Source organism: Engraulis encrasicolus, chromosome 8 (assembly GCF_034702125.1).
Source record: "Engraulis encrasicolus isolate BLACKSEA-1 chromosome 8, IST_EnEncr_1.0, whole genome shotgun sequence".
Classification (NCBI taxonomy): Eukaryota; Metazoa; Chordata; class Actinopteri; order Clupeiformes; family Engraulidae; genus Engraulis; species Engraulis encrasicolus.
This window is the reverse complement of record NC_085864.1, coordinates 28,329,530-28,351,449: the sequence shown is the minus strand read 5'-3', so window position 1 is coordinate 28,351,449 and position 21,920 is coordinate 28,329,530. Positions and strand designations below refer to the sequence as shown.

Genomic DNA, 21,920 nt, shown 5'->3' with positions numbered 1-21,920 from the left:
ATGACACAGTCAGACACACCCTAAACAGAGAGAAAGGAAGGAGCATTACAGACAGAGTCAGTCAAGGAGATGCAACAGAGATGTAGGCGAGAAATGTAAACATCATTCATTGGAGTTTTCTGGGAAGTTGGAAGTTGAGTACCCAATTTGCTGGTCTCGCTACCCAACCCCAAGCAAGCACCCAAGATTTGGTTTCCCTCGAGTAGCCTTCAGCCAAGGAGTGTTGGGGTGGGGAGAAGGAGGGGAGGGAGGGAGGGAGGCTGCACCTTCCTCCAGGGCTGAACTGGGGGAGAAATAGGGACCCGGGCACTTTTGGATTAAAGGGGCCTCTAATAATTAGCGGCGCAGAACTGACTCACCGGTGGGTCCCTATTTTCAGAAATGTAAAAAAAGAATATATTATTCATTTCTGAAAATAGGGGTCCACGAGGGTGCGGGGCCCACCGGGAAATGCCCGCTATGCCAGATGGCCAGTCCAGGCCTGTCTTCCTCCTCTCAGGACAGGTCTGGTTTCGTCACGTAAGCCCCAGTCTGCCCCAGTGCTGTGCCGTGCGCTGCACTCCTGAGGACATAAGGCAGACAGACCGACAGTCCAGACGGAGGCCATAGGATAGAGAACAGGCAGGCTGGCTGGCCTCAGCCCTCTTTGCATTGTTTTATTTTTAACTCCTTTGCCAGGCTGTGGAACTTACGGTTGTTCTTCTGTATCCTATGCTTTTGTGGACTGGAAGGAGACGCTGTTGAGTTTTTTGGGGTTTTTTTTCTCTGCTCGTTGTCTGGGTTTGTGTGTCCATTCATGCACATTCATACACATAGCTGTACACACACACACACACACACACACACACACACACACACACACAGACACACACACACACACACACACACACACACACACACACACACACACACACACACACACACACACACACACACACACACACACACACACACACACACAACACACGCAACACACCTGCTGAGCTGAGGAGGTTGATCTTGGACAGTGTGCGGAATAGTAGAGGTGTTACCGTGGATACAGGTGGTCTTCCTCTACTGGTGTGTCGGCAACATTTATGGATGAAGGAGGATGTACAAGCGAAGGGATTATGTGGATCTTTATGAGAAGGACCAAGCAAAGTGGGCGCTCATACGAAACGTCAACACCGTGTTTAAACACAGCACTCTTTTGCCGGTCGGTACTGTGTGTGTGTGTGTGTGTGTGTGTGTGTGTGTGTGTGTGTGTGTGTGTGTGTGTGTGTGTGTGTGTGTGTGTGTGTGTGTGTGTGTGTGTGTGTGTGTGTGTGTGTGTGTGTGTGTGTGTGTGTGTGTGGGTGTGTGTGGGTGTGTGTGGGTGTGTGTGTGTGTGTGTGTGTGTGTGTACGTGTGTCTGGGGGGCGGATCTGGGGCAGAGTGTCTACGCATCTGTGTGTTTTTCATTTTTGTGTGTCCAATATTTGTGTGTTGATTTTGCTGTGTCTTTGATTGCTTTGTCATTGTTGACATGTGACCCTCACTGATGAAAGGATTTTTCATCAAGTGAACAGTTCTGATATTAATGTCCTCATATCTTCATTTACATATCAATTATGCAGTAATCAGTTTAGTATCGATTATCAGTTCAGTCCAATTTCTGTGGAGGTGTAAGTTACTTTGTAATGTGCATTTGAAAGCTGTTGTTCTATCTATCTATCTATCTATCTATCTATCTATCTATCTATCTATCTATCTATCTATCTATCTATCTATCTATCTATCTATCTATCTATCTATCTATCTATCTATCTATCTATCTATCTATCTATCTATCTATCTTCAGTTCGCAGACCATGAAGATGATGTAATATCATTCTTCAGATTAATTTCAGCCTTTCATTTCAAGCTAATGCAGAGTTGAATCAAACTACATATCTAACATGGGCAGACCAGTCAAGACGCAAGTAAAAGCAACTTAGAAAGTAAAAACCCTTTCGCGTTTTCCTTCCAACACAGGTGACTTCATTGAGTGGCTGATTTACTTGGCTATCTTCACTATTAGCTTTCCTACTAAGCTGGGGTGCGTTTCTGAAAAGCGTAGTTGTTAGCAGTGACCAACTTGGGTCAATGGGAAATTGCATTGCAAACAATGTAAATGGAATAAAGTAGCAATAAAGTAGCTAACGTAGTTAGCATCTATGGTTTCGAAAAATGCACCCTAGTTGGATGGAATAAATGACCGGGTTCTTACTTTACCTTTTTGGATTAATAGTTTTTTGATGGCTCTGAACATTTTTTTTGTTTCCCTAGGGGGACTATGTGTGGTTGGACCTTGCGACCGGGCGGGAGTTTGGGGTTCCCATTGGAGCGGTGGTCAAGCTGTGCGACTCGGGTCAAATTCAAGTTCTGGATGATGAAGGGAATGTAAGTTACCAATCAGAATGTGCAACCAGTATTGGGAAGTGGAAAAGGGGACACTTTTGCTGCTGATGTTGGCTTTTGGAGATTAATATTTCCTCAACTATGGCAGTTCTCGCCTGTATATTATTTACCATTATAGCGAATCGTGGTCGATGTGGGTCTTTTTCAAATAGTCCAGTCATTTTCAGTCCACACATTATTTTGCACATAACTGAAAGTTGCACACAACTGAAACACGTCCCTGATAATAAATTACTTCCATATGTATGAGGTAGAGATGCTGACTGAGCACTCATCTTTGTTACAGTAAATAAGCAATGTCCAATATGCTGGTGCTCTTGGTTTAAAGTCCAATCATCAAAACGGTGCTCATTGGGCTTACCTCTGGTAACTCTTGCATAGAGACAAGGAGTAGTTGGGAGAATCAGATTTAAAACCCTTTTATTTTAAAACTGGGGCTTAGTATCCAAAAACGCCAACCGGTTTTAACCATATCAGATCTTCTTCATCAGTACCTACTATTCCTTGTCTCTATGAAAGAGTTGCCTGAAGTAGGCCCAACGGCCTCTCAAGTTTTGATGATTGGATTGGACTTTTAATTGTACTTCAGACTTATGCCTCAGATCATCATCTCCCAACTCAACACTTACCATGATGAGCAATGAAGCTGCAGCAACCAAAGCAAACACTTTTGTCCTCTCTACACATTTCAATGTTTTGTTTATTATTTAGCTGTTGATGCTTATCACACTTCTGTGCTTTTAGGTGTTAATCTTTCCACATGAGAGTCCTGTCTATTGCATATTATTTAGCATTTTAGAGAATCATGGTTGACAGTGTTCTCCAGACAATTTCAACAATTTAATTACAAACTTTTTTTTTCATCTTAGGAACACTGGATATCACCCCAAAATGCTACCAACATCAAGCCCATGCACCCCACCTCTATCCATGGGGTGGAGGACATGATTCGTCTGGGTGACCTGAATGAAGCTGGCATTCTCCGAAACCTTCTTATTCGCTACCGGGAGCATCTTATCTATGTGAGTCTGGTACTTGCTCTGTATTTGAACTCTTGGTTGCACTATATGCTAGGTATTTGTGTCCAATAAGAAGACAGATGCCGCAAACAAGGTTTTTTATTTTATTCTATTTAACCTTTATTTATTGTTTATTGTCTCATTAAGGCTAAGGCTCTTTTCCACTGCCGTTTTTCTGGTAGGCCTACAGCTCGACCAAGAGCGACTCGGCCACCACTTTTTGCTTTTCGATTGGGCACGACACAGCTCAATCGTAAAGCAAAAAGTGGAGGCTGAGTCGAGCTGTAGGCCTACCAGATAAACGGCAGTGGAAAAGAGCCTTGCTTGTCTCTTCTGCCAGGGAGTCCGGGTCAAAATGGTTTATTGAAGATATTTCGGCCACTCTGGCTTTCCTTAGATCACGATGTGTGAGGGTGTATGGGACCACTCAATCTAAAAGGGCTAACTTTCTCTGCAGTGGCATGACAGAAGATTGGGATATTGAATTTATGGAAGCACATTGAAGTCTATTCCTTACCTGCAATTTCTTGTCCTGTGTTCTTGGCCTCTATAACACACCATCCTTATTGCGTGTTTAAAGACACACCGCTAGTATTTGGGGAGTCAGTGTACATAATCTCCTTCAGTGGTCGAATGGGATGTGACGATTCAACGTGATATTGAAACACAAATGTATCTGAATGGCGTAGTTGACCTGTAAGGATAACATGTTGTTGCGTTTGTGACAGTGTTGCCATAGCTACAGTGTGAGTCTGCCAAGATGGCTATCCCTGCGACAAGCACAACTGTATTGGCCTGTCACATCAGCCGGTTTCTTTCTAGTTGTCAAAGTGAAATCAAATTGAGCAGAGGCACTAGCTGGTTGCGGCCTGGATACTTTATAGTACAATCCAATATAAAAGCTATTATGTTTTTTAGATAAACAACTGCTTACAAAGATAGTGAGTTTTACCTCTTCTTACAGACCATTTCCCGAGTCAATTTCACCACTTTGCTCAGAGTTTCCTTTTCTCATGCGATTTCGAATTTCCCACCTCAGCAGGGGATAATGTATTGCTCATCATTAGATTCTGGATGTTTTTAGGTCTTTTATTACATCGCTGTATTTGCGTCTTGTTAAAGTGATACTGTCCCATTTTTGGAAATAAGCTTATTTTACACCTCCCCTTGAGTTAAATAATAGGGTTTTACCGTTCTCCTGTACTTTCAACCGTTCTCTGGCTATGGCAGTACAAATTTGACCTCCATGCTAGCAGTTAACATTGAGTCCTATGAGACCACCTCGCGGCTAACTGGTCTCATAGGACTCAATGTTAACTGTTAGCTTGGAGGTAAAATGTGCACTGCCATAACTAGAAAACGGTTGGAAGTACAGGAGAAAGGTAAGAGCCTATTATTTAACTCAAGGGGAGGTGTAAAAAATGGGACAGTATCACTTTAAATGTAATTGTTATGGTATTGTAAAGAAGCTATCCTTATAATGTCTTAATTCCATTACTGTAAGAAAGATTCATACCAGACCATTTTGACTCTCTGTCTACATTCCTGCCTGGTTTGTCTAATATCTTCTACACAATGAGTCTCCCAGACTCCTAGACACTGAGGCTTCATAATGTAAGTCTTAAATGCATAATGCCCTATTTCCCCTTTGGGATCATCAGAGTATTTGGTTGTCATTTCCATGCAGTTGCTGTGTCTGCTGATTTGGTTGTCCAGAAATACTGTACTGTCCTCCCAAACAAGGCTTAACTTCTTAAAAATACAATGCTTTATTTCCCCTCTGAGATCATCAAAGTATCAGTTTGGCGTTTCCATGCAATTGTTGTGTTCAGGGCCACTGACAGCTTTGTCTGGCCCCAGGACAAATTCATCTGAAAGGGCCCCAAATCCAATACAAACAAACAATGTATTGAGGACCCGTTTCTGGGGCCCTTGTCTCCCTGGGCCTGGGACAAGTGACCCCTTTGTCCACTCCTGTCAGCTTCCCTGGTTATTTGTTCATTTGTTTGTCCAAAAATGCTCCCAAGCAAGGCTCGGGGTACACAGGATGTGTTATGTGTTAAGTCAAGTTGCAATAGATATGCAGTACATGAAAAAGAATGTGTTTTTTTTTCAGAATGTTTGCCGTACTTGCTGGTGTATTACGTTTCATTGACTAAAATAGTGGACGTTAATCGTTACAGCAGATAAGTCTTTGATTTAATGCATCCGGTAACACTTTTACTTGGCGCCGGTGTCATACGTATGACATAACAGTGTCATAATGCAGTCATGCATGTGTCATAAACATTGTGTCAATGTCAAACTTTGTATGACATTGTCTTTGAGTGAAATTGACAGGCCTAAAAATGTCAACTTTTCATGGCCATAGAACGTTTATGACATTGGCATTATGTTATGACTCGTCCATGACACTATTATGACACTGTTATGACACCGTCATACGTATGACGCCGGCGTCAAGTTAAGTGTAACCAGTGTAACCAGTGTCGCCACAGTGCAAAGGGGGGGGGGGGTCAAATTTGCATGTCACAGTCGGCCCGAGATGGGAGCCCCTAGAAAGCTGTCCTTGTTTATCTGTCCCTGTGTGTGTGTCTCTCTCTCTCTCCTTCTCCATATATCCATCTGTAAATGTGGTTCTGCTGCTGGTGTACCTTTCCCCCCTTCCCCTCCTCCTTCGCTTCTCACCTCACCTCCACTCCTCCACTCCTAAAGACTAACTGTGGAGGACGGGTAAGTATGGGGCCCTTACGCATGGTTGGTCACCACCTTCCCATCTCCGTCTCTTCACCATTAGTGTGTATCTGTCTATCAGCATTGGCTTACTTGCATTTCAACATGGCCTCAGCGCCTATGATAACAGGACACTGATACACCCGCCGGCTTTTGTCAACCCAACATCTGAAAAGTGATCCAAGGTCCGCTGTCCTGACGACACCTCCCCACCCCCCTACATGTCTACTATCTTCCTCCTCTTCCCCGTTACCTCACCCTGTCTCACAGATCTCTCTCTCTCTCTCTTTCTCTTTCTCTCTCTCTCTCTCTCTCTCTCTCTCTCTCTCTCTCTCTCTCTCTCTCTCTCTCTCTCTCTCTCTCTCTCTCTCTCTCTCTCTCTCTCTCTCTCTGTCTCTCTTTTCTCTGTCTCCTCCGTTTCAGTCTAAGTTATGTTGTTTGATTATACCCTCTGTTGCAAGTCACTTTGGATAAAAGCATCTGTTTAACAGTGATGGGCAACCTGGATACATTTGTTTACAATCTATTGCCACATATTCCAAATGCCTTGGTAATACCTGCCCAATTCAACCAGGTTATCAATCTCCTGGTTTACTTGGACAGGTAACACCAGGTCACTTGGAATATGTGGCACTGGATTATAAACTAATAAATCCAGGTTGCCCATCATTGCTGCTAAATATAACGTAAGGTAAGGTAAGGTACTTTAACGTAATATAATGTAATCTCACTCCCCTCCAATCATAACAACGGAATGACTCACCGAATCATCTACAGTATGTCTGCAGCCATGATCAACATTACGCATGTCACATAGCAACATTCCTCCATTGTTGTCATTTGCCGCCGTCTGCAGCCTCTTCTCTCCTCTTCTCCTCTCCACAGTTTTCAGAGTTAAGTTAGTCATGCCTGGTTTCCCTCTCTCTCTGCAGACGTACACAGGGTCCATTCTGGTGGCAGTGAACCCATACCAGCTGCTGCCTATCTACACCCCTGACCAGATCCGCCTCTACACCAACAAGAAGATAGGGGAGATGCCTCCACACATCTTTGCCATCGCAGACAACTGTTACTTCAATATGCAGCGAAACAACAAGGACCAGTGCTGCATTATCAGGTATTAATTTATCTACGAACAGAAAATGTACCCTCTGCAAAAGAACAGAGGCGCAAACTGTCATAAGGTGATTTTTATAGAAATTTGACAGAGACTGCTCAGAAGATACTTTTTAGGCAGATGTTTGCCTCATTCAATCTATTTTAATCGTACTGCCCAATATGGGTTTTGTCACGTAGAGAAAAAAATCGGACAGTTTTTTGCACAAGGTATCCACTCAGCAGTTGTGTTTCATTCCTTAAGTGGTTTGGTAAAATATTGGACGTAATAACAAGGACCAGTGCTGTATTATCTTATCTTATCTTATCTTATCTTATCTTATCTTATCTTATCTTATCTTATCTTATCTTATCTTATCTTATCTTATCTTATCTTATATTATATTATATTATATTATATTATATTATATTTTGTAAACCAAAATAAAAGGCAGAGAATTTACACAACTTCTGCAAAACGACGAGCAGGCACAAAACCTTCACAATGGAAATTCATTGAACGTTGAGACCTATCTTATTCCTGAAGAGGAAGTACGTAATTGTAAATGCAGATGTTCTTTTCCACCTCTCTCACACAGTTTTAAAAATACTACCTACTGTGGGCTCTGAAAATGCTGACCATTTTATGCACAAGGCATTCAGTCAGCAGTTACCTGTGTTTCATTTTCCCTGAGTGTGGTGTGGTAAACTGTGTGTAACACACAGTAGTTGTACAGTACAACTTGTGAACCACGGCTCAGAGTTTCTGTGTTTTTTTCTGCACTCAGGTCATTCAGTGACAAATCAGACACTGGCAGGCTTCATTTGCCACATATCTTACCTGGCATGATGATTTAGGCCGAATCCCATTACTAATTTCCAACCCTACACCTACGCCTTCACCTTGCCCCTCGTGCTTTCAGACGAAGCAGTAAGGTGTAGGGCTTGAAATGCAACCCCTACAAATTGAGACACCCCTTCAACAAAAATCGCGGAATGACTCTCACAGCTGTCACTAATTCCATGCATTAGGTTGACGTTAATAGCGATTTTTTTTCATGTGCGTTTCACGGAGACAATGACCATGATATATTGGGACAATGTTCAACTTAGTACAATGCAATGCATTTTTTAAAGTGCCTTCGGATAATCTCCGTTTGAAGGGGTAGAAAGCCCTTTCCTTTACCCCTTCCCCTCTGTCTGAACATGAATTAGGACGGCCCTAGCCCTTCACGTGAATGCGCAAAACGGAGGGGAAGGGGAAAGGCATAGGGCTAAGGGGTGTAATGGGATCGATTCAGCCTTAGTCATAGGAGAAAGCTACAAAAAATATTTTCCCTCTAATGGTTTCTACACCACAGTGGTGTGTGTCTTGACCCTAGCAGCCACTGGGTCATTCCGTGTCAAATAAGACACTTTTGGCCTTCATCGACACAGATTTTAACGAATTTTGGCTTGATCTGATTTTGCCACAGTAGTTCAAACAGTACAACTGTACTTGTACCCATGCCTTGTGAATCATGCCTATAGTTTCTCTAATGCTTTCTACATCACGGCCCTCTACTGTATGTGTTTCTCAACTGGTGGGTCAGGACTCGAAAGTGGGTCGCGGAGGGGTCCTGGGTGGGTCACGGAGCTGTGGTTTAAAAATGTATTAATTCACCCTTTTATTTCCAGTCACAACAATGAGATAAGATGAGGTATTGAATAAAAGCCTGTCGTAAAAAAAATCATGTCGTAGAGTGGATGAAACATTGTTAATACTACTTTCCACTACTTGATAGATATGTTGGATGTCTGCATAAAATGACGATAGATCGTCTGCATAAAATGTCGTATGCAAACACTACAAAAAGGAATTTACGACAACACAACAAAAACTTGGGTCACTATGTATTGATTATTAAAAAGTGTGGGTTCAAAGACTATTCCAGTTAAGAACCAATGCTCTGCTGTATGTGTTTCCCCTGACAGTGGGGAGTCGGGGGCGGGGAAGACGGAGAGCACCAAGCTGATCCTGCAGTTCTTGGCCGCCATCAGTGGGCAGCACTCCTGGATAGAGCAGCAGGTGCTGGAGGCTAACCCCATACTGGAGGGTAAGGAAACCTCATCTCCTAACGGTGTTGCCAGATGTACGATAATTATCGTATTTGTATCATAAATTTGTCCATTTTGTCCTCTGTATGCCTACGATCCACAAAAAAACATGATGTATGATCATTTCAGAGTTTTCATTCAGTTCATTTAGTTGTCTTGAAACAACCATTTGGTTCTTGTACGATCATTTCCTGACAATAAAAGGTTGAGGTTTTGGTACGATAGTTCAGCATTTTCCATCTGGCAACACTGTCTCCAAGCACAAGCCAGAGAGGAATAAGGCCCCCTTCACACTTGGAACAGAAAAAATAGAGTAGAAGAGATTCTACCATGTTTATGTGTGTACACAGGGTAACTAAATGCAGTTCTAGTGCCTTCATCTCCTATTCTGGAGTCAAGGCACCTTGACCCCAAACACCAGACAGACTAAAGGAGAATTATCCCATTGACACTTGGAGCAGTAAGATTAGATACGTAAGTTGATATTACAGTGCACTGAACTTTATTGTCATAACGCATGTATTGATACAGGGTAAAGACATGTTGGTTAGCATCTAATCAGAAACGTGTAACAGGCAGAAGTGTGAGGGGTTAACCCCAAGCACGACCTAGAAGGAAATGGTCCTATTCACTCTTGGAATTGTTATGACATTTACAATGTTCTACTGGAGACAAAATGTTTTTGTAGTCTAAAGGTGGTCCTGATCATATTGGTCAACATGATGTTGTCGTGTATTGTGTATAGTGATGCTGTATGTGGATTGAAGCAGAGTTGTACAAAGTAGAAGTAGCAGCACTCTTACATATGTAATTACAACACTAGTGGTATGACATAAGGCCTGATTCACACCAAAGCGGTGAAGCGCCACGGGACGGAAGCAATTTTTACCGGCGGTGGCGAAAATACATAAAAACATATCTGTCCTTCCACACCAACCGGCGGTAGTCGGGCGTCAGCGGCATGGGAGCCGGCTCCGCGAAACTAAGCAGAAAGAACTCAGTCGTCTCGCTGCCGTTTCGCCACACTCTAGTGTGGAGCCGGCCTAACATGGTTTCAACTTTGTAATATCATACTACTAGTGTTGTAATGGCCTCTGTAAGAGTGCTTCTACTCTTCTACTTCTACTGCAACTCTGCATTGAAGTAATGGTTACATGGTTGTACCTATAGTTGGTAGACCAAACGCCTGGATCGGGCAGCAGATTGTGGAGGCCAATCCCATACTAGAGGGTAAGGCATCGCACCTGATTGGTGCAAGGTGGAAACGCTGGCAATGGCAATGGCAATGATCTGATAGACTGCTTGCTGAAAACTCAACGACATTATAACAAGATTGCTACGATATTTGCTTGACTTAGTCATTACCATTAGCAACAAGCTTATGATCGGGGCGCTATACAAAAGGGCTAATCCCAGTTGGAGGAAGACTTTGTGTGCATCCCAGGCGCTGAGCAAAAAAGTTAATGTTTTTGTGAGAGACGTTCGCACCTTCTGTAGAATTCTCGAAAGGTCGAAACATCACCCTTCCAAATAAGAAAATGAACTCAAGAAGATGTGTTGTTAAAAGAGAATTCTAAGGAGTGTGTGATCTTATTTCACCTAGTCTTAACCCTAGTCATAATCAAGAGGGCAATGGTCCTGTTCACACTTTGAACAACAGTGTCATTGAGGTTGCTTTATTGGCATAAAAAGTAGGACTGCACGATATCGGATAATACCTCGATAACGATATTTAGAAATATAGCCAGTGCTTGAAGTGGAAAAAAGAAGTGCAGGAACCCTAACTGTCCGATTATATAATTCAAAAAGAAGTGAATTACGCGAAAATGCGGCGCACAAGATTAGTGCAGGAACTCTAATGATGAAAATTAAGAGGTGGGGGAACCCCCCCCCACTTCAAGCACTGAATATAGCAGAGTGTTTTTCTTGTCACTAATTTGTCGGTCTGTGTGGGGGGCGTGGCTTTGGTCATGGCGGGCTTCTTGCGCATTTGTTGACATTCAGCTAGTGATTGGACTGCACAGAAATGTTTTACTTGTTAGCGATAATTAAGTAATTTTCGTAATTTTAGTTACTCTTGTTGTCGCAATTTTGATACTTTTTCAATATATTGTGCAGCCCTAATAAAAAGGTTGTTTTAGTTTTGGTTTGTAAAATCATTCTAAAAGTTGCCCTGATGATATTGGTCAACATGTTCATCACAGTGATATATGAACTAAAGTTACGGATATAATTGGTACAATTATGCTCTACTTGTAGATGTACTGTAGTTCTTTGTGTGAACAGGCCTTCAGTCATTAACTCAATCTCCAACCAAAAATGTAAGGCACTAACGTTAACCTCAGCCCCAGCCCAACCTTAAAATGATCCCTGGCTAAATAGACAATTTGGCCTAATGAGTTTGACCTTGATATAAGCTACATACATATGGTCTGAACTCTAAAGGCCCACTACATGGTATTTGTGTAACTTTGAAGTTCCCACTCCTCACCCATGTACCTGTAAAAGGAAGGATGATTCTTGAGGAAATGCATGCTGCCCACCACAAGATAATGTTTAAATCCATAAAGTACATTTTGGCCGATGCAGTACTGTATGTTGCTCTATCATGGTCTCCGAAATAAGCTAGTAAGCCGAGACTAGGTGGACCAAGTCTCCTCAGTTAGCACACCAATTCTGAAGGCGAGCTTGCAATGCTTTTCATATGGTAGGCTTTGCTTAGGACAAGTCGAGAGGACTGCTTCTTTACAATCCGTTGGTATGTAGGCTATAGTTCATTATTGTATGCTTTGCACCTAAAATGACACACGTCATATGCTTTCACTCATTAACTGCCATTGCTGACCACTTGGTTGCATTGAATTCAGACCCAAAGTGCAGCAGGCAAGCTGTTAATGTCCATTGACACCAGCAATAATTACCACATCATGTCACTTTGTACCCATACTGCATTGAGACATAATTGCAGTGGCAGCTTACAGTAAGCTCTGCAAATTTGGCTAACATATTTTACTACCTAGGGACCCTTGAATCACAACTAATCACGACAGTTCTACATCCTTCCATCCATGGCGATTTTGTATTATTATTCTTCAATTCAGAAAACCAAAAACTGTAAGGCAACCTGCTGTGACAGACTTTTGAGTTTATGGAACTTACATGCCTCAGTTAGTATTCATGTTAGTGGCCAACTTACTTGTGCCGAGTTATTGCATAGAGTTGACACAGAACAGAATTTCAAGTTGACTTCACTCAATATCACTAAAGCACGACAGTGTACAGTTTCTCATCCATTTCTGGGTACTGGTCACTGCATTGGCAGTGGAAGGTGTCTGGGCCAATCAGGATTAGCTTTGTTGCTCAATGGCACTTCAGCTAAGGATAAGAGCCGTGATATTCTTACTGTTATGGGATTTGAACTTTCAGCCCTCTGAATTCAAGGCTAACCCGCTCCATAAGCTGCTGGTGCATACTGGTATTCATAAGAACCAGCCACGAGCACTGAGGTATGTGTATCAAGTTCAAGTTCAAGGCCAAATTTTATTTAGACATTTCAACAGTATAAAATACAGTTGTTAGGAATGTCATTTGGTGTGCTCACACATACAACAATACAACTAAGGACACAAAAGTGTGTGTGTGTGTGTGTGTGTGTGTGTGTGTGTGTGTGTGTGTGTGTGTGTGTGTGTGTGTGTGTGTGTGCGTGCGCGTGCGTGTGTGTGGTGGGGGGGGGGGGGGAAAGAAACAGGGGGGTAAATAAATAAATAAACTGAGAATTACATAGAAAATAACATATGTTTAGTACTACCACATTGGAATTAACCTGAACAACTCATTCTTAGTTTTGCATTGTGGCATGTAGTATCTTTTCATAGAAAATACATTTATGGTTTAAAAACAGAACATCATATTCTCGTAGCTGTGATGGAATGGTAGAGAGAGACTTTCTCAGTTATGAGTTCTAATCCCATATGAACAGGAAGAGGTTTGGCTATTTTTAATGAACTTGTGATATTACGTTGAATGAATCAACTTGGAATTCTCTCATGTGTGACCTTAGAACTCAGCTAAATTAAATGGCTTGAAGTTGATTAAGTCGCTTGCAACAGGTTGCTTTTTTTTTTTTAAGTTCTCTTAAAATCAATCCAAACGTTTTCAGTGAATGATTGTGGATTATAGCGTTTTATAATTTCAGTGAATGATTGTGGACTATTGTGGGTTATAATTTCAGTGAATGATTGTGGAATGTTGTGGGTTATAATTTCAGTGAATGATTGTGGATTACTGTGGGTTACAATACTCTGTTCTGCAGCGTTTGGAAATGCCAAGACCATCAGGAATGACAACTCCAGCCGCTTTGGGAAGTACATCGACATCCACTTTAATAAAAGAGGTGCCATTGAGGGAGCTAAGATTGAGCAGTACTTGCTGGAGAAGTCCAGAGTGTGTCGTCAGGTAATCCTTCCATCCTTCTTCCATTTTGTCTTTAAGATAAAAAAAAATCATACACCGTTTATACAGTTCCTTTTATGATGTTGACATGATACAGTTGGTACTTGGCTGAATTAAGTTTCCTAATCTGGGATGCATTTCTCAAAACCATACTTGCTAACTATGTTAGCTACTTCGTTGTTTGCAATGCCATTTCCCATTGGTAACTACCTAAGTTGCTAACTGGCTAACAACTACAATTTTGAGAAATGCACCCCTGAGTAGGCTGCTTGTTTTCATGATACCTCAAAGGCCACTATTGAACTTATATCCTGTTTGCTTTGCACCAAGGAAATATTGTCATCCCAAATTATCTTGGGATAAATAAACAGATTTATTAAATTGTTAAATGTATTTCTCATCAAATGCATTTGCACAAACTACCAAAATAATTTGTTTGATTTTTGCTATTCAACGGCAGCCACTTGGAAAAATTACAGTGTGGAATAGACAGTCATCTGACAAATTGATTTGGCCACTATATTGATATGGAACAGCAATGACAATTTTCTTTTGAGATATACGTACTTCAACTCTAGCTACTGTATTTCCTAGAAGGGTAAATGGTTATGGCATTACCCTATCTGGAAAGAGAGTTCCATTGTTAAGGGAGACAACTGACCCTAACACTGACCCTAATCCTAGCCAACCCTACGCTAATCCCTAAGTGTAAGTAAGCAGCACGTAAAACAACGTGTTGCTAAACACTTTCCTCTGCGGCACTTCATTGTAAAAGGGGTCATTACTGTACACTAAAATATAGCATTGTTAACCCTTGTACGTTTCCCACATAAACAGTTGTGTTGGTCTGTTTTGAAATCTCAAGAAAGCAGAGAATGCGCGTACATCAGTGACACAGGTTCTGGAATGTGCCATTAAACAACTGATAGCATTAACAGCGTTGCGGACATTTATCATTTACTTCTGTTATTTTGTTTTGTCCAGCACCTGATAAATATCCGCAACACAGTCAATGCTCACTGTTGTTTAAAGTAGAGTTGCCCAGCCAGGACTCGAACTTGGACCTTCTAGGGTTGTAAATCGGGGCTCTGACCGCTACACCAAAGATCCAAGCTGGTTGGCCAGATTGTCAGAACACACCCACAACCCTAGTGATGGTCACTCCATCACAAAGCATTAACAGTGTTGCAGACATTTATCATTTACTTCTGTTTTGAAATCTCCTCAGTCCAAGGATGAGAGGAACTACCACGTGTTCTACTGCATGCTGGAGGGCATGTCTGCCGACCAGAAGAAGAAGCTGGGGCTGACCAAGGCCACAGACTACCAGTACCTCACCTTCGTAAGGACGCAGATTGCAAACTAGTACTGTACAAACCTATTTTATTTTAACACAATATGGCTGGTAGCTCAAAAAGTCGCAGTGTCTTCTCAAGCATATCGGGTGCTCTTGGATGAAGGAGCTCAGTCCAATTCAACAAAAAAGGGATAATCCGGGCATCTCCAAGTAAAAACGAGGAAGTGAATTAAAAAACCTTTATTAACTTATGGCTAAAGTATGATTAAAACAGCCACCATGTTTCGAGCGTACTGGTCTTCATCAGGGATTAGCCTCTAGACCAGGTGTACTGTGTGGCCTCACCTATAAAGTGACATAAAGGACATGTGACCCCATAGTATACAAGCCCAAATGTGGGGGGCTTAGCACGTTGCGCCACAACAGTCCGTTATCGTCGTGACCACTCTGCAGTACCTCCACACCCCTCCTAGAGGTCCCGACTCCCAGTTGAGAACCACTGGTGTAATAGGTAGTGTGTAGTAATATATTTGTATTGTTTATACTATACTTCTGTGAGTGGAGGTGCAAAACACACACCAGACAAGGAGGTGCTGGCAACCAGTAAAACGGTTGCAAGAGGAGAGAAGTGCCGCACACTCCCGAGTTGCATATATACGTTTTTAATGTGACAAGACGTTTCGGCCTGTCTGCCTTCCTCAGGTCACATGACCTTTATACAACTCGGGAGTGTGTGGCACTTTTCTCCTCTTGCAACTGATACTATACTTCTACCCATTATTGTGAGTCGGAACCTCTAGGAGCGTTGTCAAGGTACTGCAGAAGGGTCGCGTTGATAAGGGACTGATTGCAGTCATGCTTTGACATGATTTAACAATTTACATTAATTATTTACTAACATTATTCTCTTCTGTGTAAATGTCCTTGCTTTTCCTGTGAACCTTTAGCCACTTTGAAGGCACCAATGATTGGCATTTGGAATATGGGGGTAGGGGTCCCAAAAATATTCTTAGGTCCAAAAAGAAAACGTTTGAGAACCACTGTGTTATATTTTGGTGTATATGATGGTGATTTCTGTTTGTCTCCTGAAGGGAAACTGCACGGTATGCGATGGACGCAACGACCAGAAGGAGTACTCCAACATCCGCTCAGCCATGAAGGTCCTGATGTTCTCCGAGACAGAGAACTGGGAGATATCGAAACTGCTGGGGGCCATTCTGCACATGGGCAATCTGCGCTACGAAGGTACAGTGTGTGTGCGTGCGTGTGTGTGTGTGTGTGCGTGCGTGTGTGTGTGTGTGTGTGTGTGTGTGTGTGTGTGTGTGTGTGTGTGTGTGTGTGTGTGTGTGTGTGTGTGTGTGTGTGTGCGTGTGCGTGTGCGTGTGCGTGCGTGCGTGCGTGCGTGCGTGTGTGTGTGTGTGTGTGTCTATGTCCATGTCTATGTATGTTTGTCTATGTTTTCATGTGTGTGCGTTTGTATGTTTCCTTATGTATGACTGTGCCTTTTTGCCATATCACTCAATGCTATAAACTGTTTAACGCTACATTTCATTTTGCATACATTGTTAGGCTAATGTATTCCTAGCAGAGTTACTGTGCTACTGTTATTTTCTCCTTTATTAGAAATGTGTCCTATACCTGCCCATTTGCAATCACAACACATTTAGCTGACGCTTTTTTATCCAAAACTACTTACAGTACTTTCACTTTCACTCATTTAAATCAGAGCGTTGTAGGTTCGAATCCCACCCCTCCACTCCCTATCACATTCCATGGCTGAGGTGCAAATGAGCAAGGCACCTTACCACATTGCTCCAGGGACTGTAACCAATGTGGTGAGGGTGCCTCTGTTGTAAATCTCATCCACTAGGCCACGGCTGCATCCAATCACAGTACAACTAATAATTACGTTTGTGTTCCCACAGCTCGCACATATGACAACCTTGATGCCTGTGAGGTGGTGCGCTGCCCACACCTTAACACCGCTGCCATTCTACTCGAGGTGAGTCCCAGAGCCAAACATGAAGGGCTGAGGGATCCCAAACTGACCCTGCTCAAAATGTCATGGTTCAAGTTAGCCTTTCCAAACCTATTGTCTCTGACTCTGATATCTGCCGGGATTAACAAGCAATTAAAGTTGAACATTTCCAACAGCTCGATGAAGGCGACGACACACTAGTTCTTTAAGAGTGCTAACTGTTTGGAAAGAGTGACCTGATTGCTAGTAGCTTTAACTATAGCATAGTGACGCAGTTCATGGACGCGGGTTACTGTAGGCACGCCCTGCCCTTCTGCCAAATGGGTTTAAAAGGTGAGGTGGCCAGACCAGTGCCCTCAGAGAGGTGGAGTGGCGATAGCTACTGTATCTGTTGCTGTTGCTGGGTGATTCCCAACCCACAGGAGCTAGCCTATAGCCTGCGGGCTCAGAGCAGATTGTGTGTAACCATGACCCTTCCTCAGGGTTGACACATAGGTCGGTGACTCTGTAAAACATGGTGGGGACACACATGCCACACAGGCTTAACCAGGAGAAGAGGATTCTCATGGCGATCTCAGTTGAACCCGGTCCCGTGGCAATCCTCTCAATGACGTTGATTTTGGCGCCCCCTTCTGACAATTCAGAGAACACAACCTGAACACTGACGAGAGTCGTACACTGGATTGGACTGAATAGACGTATACACAAAACAACAAATGGGAGTCTTGAGTTTTCTCCTTTGACTGCCATCCTTTGACTGCCATTAAATGTTTTTTTGATCTGGGGTCCCGTGGTAGGCTCGCTGTGTAGTAGGCTTGGTGTTAGTTATCATGTGATGAGGGGGGACAAGTTCAAAGGAAATAATAACCGTCCACAACACTGTTATATGCTCCCAGTTATTTCATGGCACAACGTTTCGGACGCTTCGTTCTTCCTCAAGTTGCATTCTGTGCTGTCGAGAACAAGTTTACCCAGTTGTTTTGAAGCTGCTACTGTCTTGATGTAGTATGTTTAATGCATGTGTATATTGCTCAGGTGAAAAAAGGAAAAAGAGTATCCACACGCCGTATAGCCCCCTCACTGCAATACTTATCAAATAAATGACAGTATGTGATGTGAAAATATATCTTTTTTTATTTTAAATTTTTTTTGGTATGTGTATGCAGCATCCGTAATAATTGTTTGGAGATGTGATTGGATATTCTTTCTCAGCTTCTATACGTGTGATTGCATATCACATCTGTAATGATTATGTAAGCTCTCATTGCAGATGAGATCGCCGGTGGGCCTATTCACTATTTGCTGAAAAGACTCAAATACATCATAACAACATTGCTATGGCATTCCTGAGAGCCTGAAGTAACAGATTAAGAAATAGCCATAACAATTTTGTTGACAATAAGGTTATAACATAGGCTCTGCGCTAAGGGGTTGAGTTCACACTTTTTGGCCCAGCCTTTTTGCCCATACTTTTTGGCTCTAACGGCTTGGCACTGGGCTACTATGCGGGTTACCCGGGTTCGAATCATGGCCAGGGTCATTTCCCGAACCTTCCCCGTCTCTCTCTCCCATCTCGTTTCCTGTCATCTCCCACTGTCCTGTCTGAAAAATAATAAAATCCTTCTCAACTTTTTTTTTTCCACACGTTTTGACTGTGTGTGCTGGGTACAGGTAGATATGAAGGACCTGATTTTTTCCCCCATTTATTTGTTTGGTATGTGTATGCAGCATCCGTAATAATTGTTTGGAGATGGGCTTGGATATTCTTTCTCTGCTTTTGTATGTGTGATTGCATACCACATCTGTAATGATGTTTTGACTGTGTGTGCTGGGTACAGGTGGACATGAAAGACCTGATGAACTGTCTGACCAGCCGCACCATCATCACCCGCGGGGAGACCGTCTCCACCCCGCTCAGCATGGAGCAGGCTCTGGACGTGCGAGATGCCTTCGTGAAGGTCAGTAAAAAAAACACACTGCAAGAATTTCTGTGCTCTTCATACATATTCACTTCACATTTCCCTCTCTTACTTTCTGTTTTCTCTCTGCTCTCCGGCCTAGTTTTTCACACCCCCAGCCAGCTTGAGTGTAGTCAGCGCCGCTGACAGATTTTGTTGGGCTCAGGGCAAAGTCATCTGAAAGGGGCCCCCATATAATGCATACAATATATTCACACTTAATTTTGGGCCCCCTCTCTCCCTGGTCCCGGGATAAATGACCCCTTTGTCCCCCCCCCACCGTCCCTCGACTTCCCTGAGCGTAGTAATGAATGATATTGTCTTGCTAATGTCGTAGGGAATCTATGGCCGCCTGTTTGTGTGGATCGTGGAGAAGATTAATGCAGCCATCTACAAGCCGCCTTCCTCCCAGCCCAAAGCACTGCGCAGATCCATTGGCCTGCTGGACATCTTTGGTTTTGAAAACTTCACAGTAAACAGGTGTGTAGTACCATATGTCATCCAATATGACAGAAGCAAGCTAATGACCGTGAACAACACTGAAGCAAAAATACAGCAACAGAGTCAAAGCAGAGAATAACATAATGTAACATAATATATTATTATTTTCTTTATTTATTGTACATTGATGGAAGTTTTATCTCACTGTACATGTGTATATTAACAATAATAAATAATGAATGCATTCTGTACTATTCTATTGAATTCTATTTAAATTCAATGCAACCTCAGGGCTGAAAGGTCTCAAGCATAGTGTCTGAAATCAGGTGAGGGACTGTAGGGTATATTTAACATTAGCCAAGACACAGGTATAAAAGCATTGAAATGTTTGAGACATTGAAATGCTGATTTGAGGCCTAGAATATATGATCCTGCATGTCCTCCTGCTCTCTGCAATCTTACAGTAATTTGAAAAAAAAAAAAAAAACACTTCAAACAATGTCACAGCGATACTGTATATCAGAGGTCTCCAAATGGTGGTCCATGGGCCAGATACGTGTGCTGTCTGTGGCCATACGTTTGGACAATTTGGTCTAGGGGTGGGCGAAATGGCAAAAATGTTGTTATCACGATTTTTAGAAATAAAATCCCGATTTAGATTTTTTTTTTATCTCGATCTTCCATCGGAAAAAAAATAAATAAATAAAAACAACTTTCATATGCTTGCCATTTGTAATTTGCAGTTAATAAAATGTTAACACACTGATGGCACTTGTATGGAGTGCACAGTTTGAATACAATAATGTAAAGAATAAAAGTGAAGACAACAACACAAGTAAGTAAACATCACCCTGATACTGATAGTAAACATCCTCATTGCAAGACGATCTACACGATTACACGATTTCCCCACTTTGGCAGATTCGAGACGATCTTGTACTCAATATCACGATTCACGATTGTCCTTTCGCCCACCCCTAATTTGGTCCTCAGCCTCATTTGCGCTACATAATTTGTCCCCTGGGGAAAAATGATTGGAGACCACTGCTGTATGTTTTTATATCACTTTTTTAAGTATGTTTTTGGGGCTTTTTTGGCCTTTATTATGACAGGACAATGTAAGAGGAGACAGGAAACGAGCAGGAGAGAGATATGTGGTAGGGCTGGGAAATGACCCGTCCGGACTCGAATCGGGGTCCCCAAATGTGGAGGGCTTGGCGCGCGGTGGCACGGCGCCCCCACCACTGCTGTATGTTAACTGAGAATGTATCATCGCTCCTTTTTCCCTCATTGCAGCTTCGAGCAGCTCTGCATCAACTTTGCCAACGAGAACCTGCAGCAGTTCTTCGTGCGCCACGTCTTCAAGCTGGAGCAGGAGGAGTACAACCTGGAGCACATCAACTGGCAGCATATCGAATTCACCGACAACCAGGATGCCCTGGACATGATCGCCGTAAAGCCCATGAACATCATCTCCCTCATCGACGAGGAGAGCAAGTTCCCAAAGGTAGACATACAGTACATGTAGCTCAGGGGTGAATTTCTCATAACCAAAGTTGCTTACTACATTAGCTACTTTGTTGTTTTCAATGCATTTTCCCATTGGCAACTACCGAAGTTGCTAACAGGCTAACAACTTCTCTTTTGAGAAACTCACCCCAGAGTTGTATACAGTAGAAGCAGAAGTACTCTTACCAATGTAATTACAACACCAGTGGTATGATATTACATGGTTTCAACTTCGTAATATCATACTACTTGTGTTGTAATTGCATCTGTACTTCTGCTTCTACTTTATACAACTCTGAAATAACTACATTAACAGGCAAAGGTGTAGGTTTGGCTTTGTAAAGTGTTGGGGACTATTAATAAAGCTAATTGTCCAAGTATGCTATTTCTACATTGTATTTGTGAAAAAGTGGTGAGGACAAGCTACTTTAGGTTAATCTCAAAATTGCTATGGACATGTCCCCCTCATCATCCACACCTAAAATTACACCCATGCTTACAGGAGCTGATGGACTGACTGTTATAACATAGTGTTGGTTACAGTCCATAAAACGATATGGGGCTAGGTGCCTTGCTCCAGGGCACTTAGTGCTGGGTCGAAGCGTTACTTGTTTTAATACGTACAAATGTGAAAACTTGAAGTTTCGGTGTGCAAAAATGTACTTTTTACAATCATCCTACGTATGCTATGTTGTCCTGCACCTGGCCCTAGTAAGGTGGGATGTGCATGCCTCTACTTTGGTGATGGTGCAGTAGGGACACTTTCCCTATCGGTTAGGGTGGACTTTGAAGCTGCAAGTGCAACCCTCTGATCTGCAGACCACCCTTCCTAACCATTACGCCATAGGCCCCTACACAGAGGCATACAGAGAGAGCATGAAACATCTGATTATGGGCTGATAGCTTAATACTGTAGTCAGACA

The 21,920-nt window shown here is 42.6% G+C and overlaps 1 protein-coding gene across 1 annotated transcript; it reads left to right on the top strand.

The window, feature by feature from the left end:
• Window positions 1–1,090: 1,090 nt before the first annotated feature.
• On the top strand, window positions 1,091–21,514 carry LOC134453827 (unconventional myosin-VIIa-like). The gene is made up of 13 exons (XM_063204576.1): window positions 1,091–1,195; window positions 2,287–2,400; window positions 7,103–7,287; window positions 9,240–9,361; window positions 10,533–10,592; window positions 13,675–13,817; window positions 15,043–15,156; window positions 16,203–16,356; window positions 17,037–17,113; window positions 18,928–19,047; window positions 19,385–19,527; window positions 20,785–20,995; window positions 21,500–21,514. The coding sequence occupies exons 1-13, from the start codon at window positions 1,091–1,093 to the stop codon at window positions 21,512–21,514; spliced, it is 1,563 nt and encodes a 520-aa protein (XP_063060646.1).
• Window positions 21,515–21,920: the final 406 nt, after the last annotated feature.

Coding starts and splice junctions, on each gene's coding strand:
- LOC134453827 (XM_063204576.1), top strand. CDS start 1,091: ATGTACAAGCGAAGGGATTATGTGGATCTTTATGAGAAGGACCAAGCA. Junction 9,362..10,532: donor GGCTAACCCCATACTGGAGG/GTAAGGAAACCT, acceptor TTGTACCTATAG/TTGGTAGACCAAACGCCTGG. Junction 19,048..19,384: donor TGCGAGATGCCTTCGTGAAG/GTCAGTAAAAAA, acceptor CTAATGTCGTAG/GGAATCTATGGCCGCCTGTT.